The following is a 3288-nucleotide window of genomic DNA, read 5'->3' as shown; positions in this document are numbered from 1 at the left end:
CGCGGTGTTCCGTCATTTTTATCTGAATTATCGGTGAAAAATAACGATACCGTCACTTAAATTTTTCGAATCAACTCCGTAATCGGTAAATGAACTGAAAGTTCCGTAATTTTTACTAAATATTTCTCTCCGTGTACCGATTACGGAATCGGCTCGAAAAATTTAAATGACGGTATCGTAATTTTTCATTGATAATGCAGATAAAAATTATGGAAGGCCGCAAAAATTCCGTAACTTTAGATAGAAATTACGGGACAGTTCCGTAAAATTTTCTGCAACCAATTACGGAAAAGACATGTAATTTTTATTGAATATTTCTCACCGGGCGGCCAGGGTAATTATAACTGATTCCGAAATCGAGTACTTGGGGATCAGGAGGTGTTCACCTTTTTGTAGAGTCCTTGATGAAGCTAGGACGAGACTGATTATAGATTTGGAAAACGATACCGATTCGTAGTCGGTCAATGCCCATTGGCCGAACTGTTGATTTAGCCGATTTTGCTTGAAAATTTGGGACAACGAATTCCGTTGATAAAACTGCGTGGAGAATTGTGAGATTGATACGACTTATTCACTCGATTTCAATTCAAAAATTCATAATTTAATTAACAATTTATAATTCTCGAACAAAACATACCCATATATACCATTTTCCATACGGGTTCACATATTTCAATTGTGGAAAGAAAAGATAATTCGTTGTCAACAGAATTAGCAATATTAACAAATTCTGGATTACGAATCAGTGAATTTCAAGAGCATTCAAAAATCTGTGAAATCAAATGTTGATAATTCATGCGCTAACTTCTTTAAACTTTTAATTCATTAAAAATTGCATTGTATCTGCTGTTCAGATTTTACGATGAATTTGAAAATTCGAGTTTGATTGATAAGTCAATTATCGGTTAATAATTAAAACCTAATTTTCTCAATGTTCCAGATAAACTTTTGTAAACATTTTCAGTTGAAATTTAATTCAAACTCATATAACTAAGAATTTAATGATTGTATTATTACTTCCAACATTTATCAATTGCTTTTTTAATACTATTGTAGATTTATATTAAAAAACTAGATTTACTTTGAGCGCGAATTCTATTCAAAATTATGCAACACTTATTATTCATACAGAAAAGTGAGCAGATGCTGATTTTTCTTGTACTTTATTCTGTTGATATAGTTTCTCTGAGAAATCTGACGCACGAATTATCCAACTGTTTCCCCGAGTTTTATTATCTCAAACAATCGAAACGAGAAAAAAATTTAGAATATTTCCACCCAAGGCTTTCAATGGAGAAATGCATTGACTTTTTTGTATCAAAAAAAAAATTCGCATAAAACTTCAATTATTACAGCTCGATGGAAGTAGAAATCGAGTCTTGAAGAAAGCCGACGGTTCTTTTACTCAATGTTTTCCATTTGTATCGGGGCCAATGCCAATAAATATCTAAAGGAGTTTCGAATTGATTTATAATTGTCGAAATTAACCACAACAAAAATAATTTGAAATTCACTCGATAATTGTATCGGGGCAATCACGGGGATAGAATTAAAAAAAAATTGATGTCTTAGCATTTACGATTGTGAATATGTCCTTGAAGTTATCACAGAGCATTTGACAGTCAGCACATGTTTTTTTTTCGAAGTGGTACCGCTGGCGGCAGCTATTCCCCATTCCATCAATGGGATTTCCCGGGGTTCAAGTCGATTAATCAATTTGTTGACATGTGAAATGATTTAAGGGTTTATGAATCGACTGAATTGTTCTCAATTATTTGAGGCTTAATCCACCAAGAAGGGTGACGACCGAGTCTCCAGCAGACGACCTAGACATAAAACGTCGGTTTAAATATTCAACCGTATCTAATTCGCAGAAAAACCCAACTGTCTCAGCCATTTCCAGTCATCCATGTAATTCTGAATACTTTTAAAATTAATGAAATAGATCAAAAATACCATTTCATTTTGAATTCTGAAGTATATTTGAAGTATTTCTGAGTATTGTTGATGATATACCGTGGAGGGATGGGTTTTGGGCACGGGAATTCGTTAAATTTAATCAAATTAAATTATTGCGCTAATAACTTTATTGTTAAATTTGTTTAGTACAAAGAGAGGCATAAAGCCGATTATTTAGTCGTTCACAAATCCAATTATGTCTTTTGGAGTGGATTTTTATTCAATGCATTAACATTTTGAGCGCTGTCCATTAGCTCATCTCCAAAATCCTGCCTGTCCTATAACCCATCCTTCATGACGGTATACTTTCATTTTTTTATGCAGTAAAAATAGTTATGCTATTGCATAATATAATGGTGTTCATTTATTTCATTTATTTGCATACTATTTAGAGTTTAGCGTTCAAAGTAAACCTAAAGGTCCACACAAGAACAAAATCTAATTGAATAATTAGGGAATTGATTATTTTATTGATAATCATTTGATGAAGTTGATTGATTAATCCAAATATTAATCCATCAAAAATGCAATAGACTAAACTTAGAAGAAAAATTAAATTCACCTTACTTGACCAAAGCCAGAAGATTTGGAAAAAGTCATTTATTTTCTCAATTAATCAAACGTAGAAAAATAAAATGTGTTCACGCATATTTTGTAAATGAATGAAGAAAGAGGAATTCATTTTTATAATTATTGATTTATTATAATTGTTAAAGTGAGATTTCAGCCTTGAATTCTGATGAACCAATTTTTTTATAAATTGTAAATTTATTTGGAATCTATTTTCAATTTGGAATTTGAATCACTATTCGCAAAACACTCGGCATCTGCAACAATGCAATAGACTAAAATGAGAAAAAAAAATTAAATTAAATTTACTGGTGTCAAGTAAATTTATTAGTCCGAAGGAAATTAATTTAAATTTAATAATAATAATATATTATTATTTTATTCAGGCCATTTTTTTCTCCAGTCGATCGAGGAAATCGAAATAAATTAATAAAGGAAGAGGATTGAATTATTATAATTATTGATTTATTATGATTGTTGAATTGAACATTGAATTATTTTTATTAATCAGAATGCACTGGAGTATGCGGGAGGCAATGGATGGACGGATGCAGCAATCGCCATTCATAATAGCGGATCCCTGCGATCATCCATTGATCGAGAACCGGATGATAATGTGAGTAAAAGAAAATGATTGATCGAAGATTGAAAAAAAGAAAAAAAATTTCTGCATAGTGTCAAAGGATTATATCTTTTATTATTTTTTCCAAATTTTTACTGAAAAATTCAGATTTTAATCTTTATTCACAACAAAATTAG

The 3288-nt window shown here is 31.0% G+C and overlaps 1 protein-coding gene across 1 annotated transcript in view; it reads left to right on the top strand.

Moving 5' to 3' along the window:
- The window catches only part of LOC105263153 (protein 5NUC), a gene marked incomplete at its 5' end in the record, with an annotated part of 11019 nt that overhangs the window by 5165 nt on the left and 2566 nt on the right, over nt 1-3288 (top strand). The window contains 1 exon segment of the mRNA XM_011299181.1: nt 3041-3145. Coding sequence (XP_011297483.1) covers nt 3041-3145 — 105 coding nt within the window.

This window comes from Fopius arisanus, unplaced genomic scaffold (assembly GCF_000806365.1).
Source record: "Fopius arisanus strain USDA-PBARC FA_bdor unplaced genomic scaffold, ASM80636v1 scaffold00013, whole genome shotgun sequence".
Taxonomy (NCBI): domain Eukaryota; kingdom Metazoa; phylum Arthropoda; class Insecta; order Hymenoptera; family Braconidae; genus Fopius; species Fopius arisanus.
This window is presented reverse-complemented; position numbering and strand designations above follow the sequence as displayed.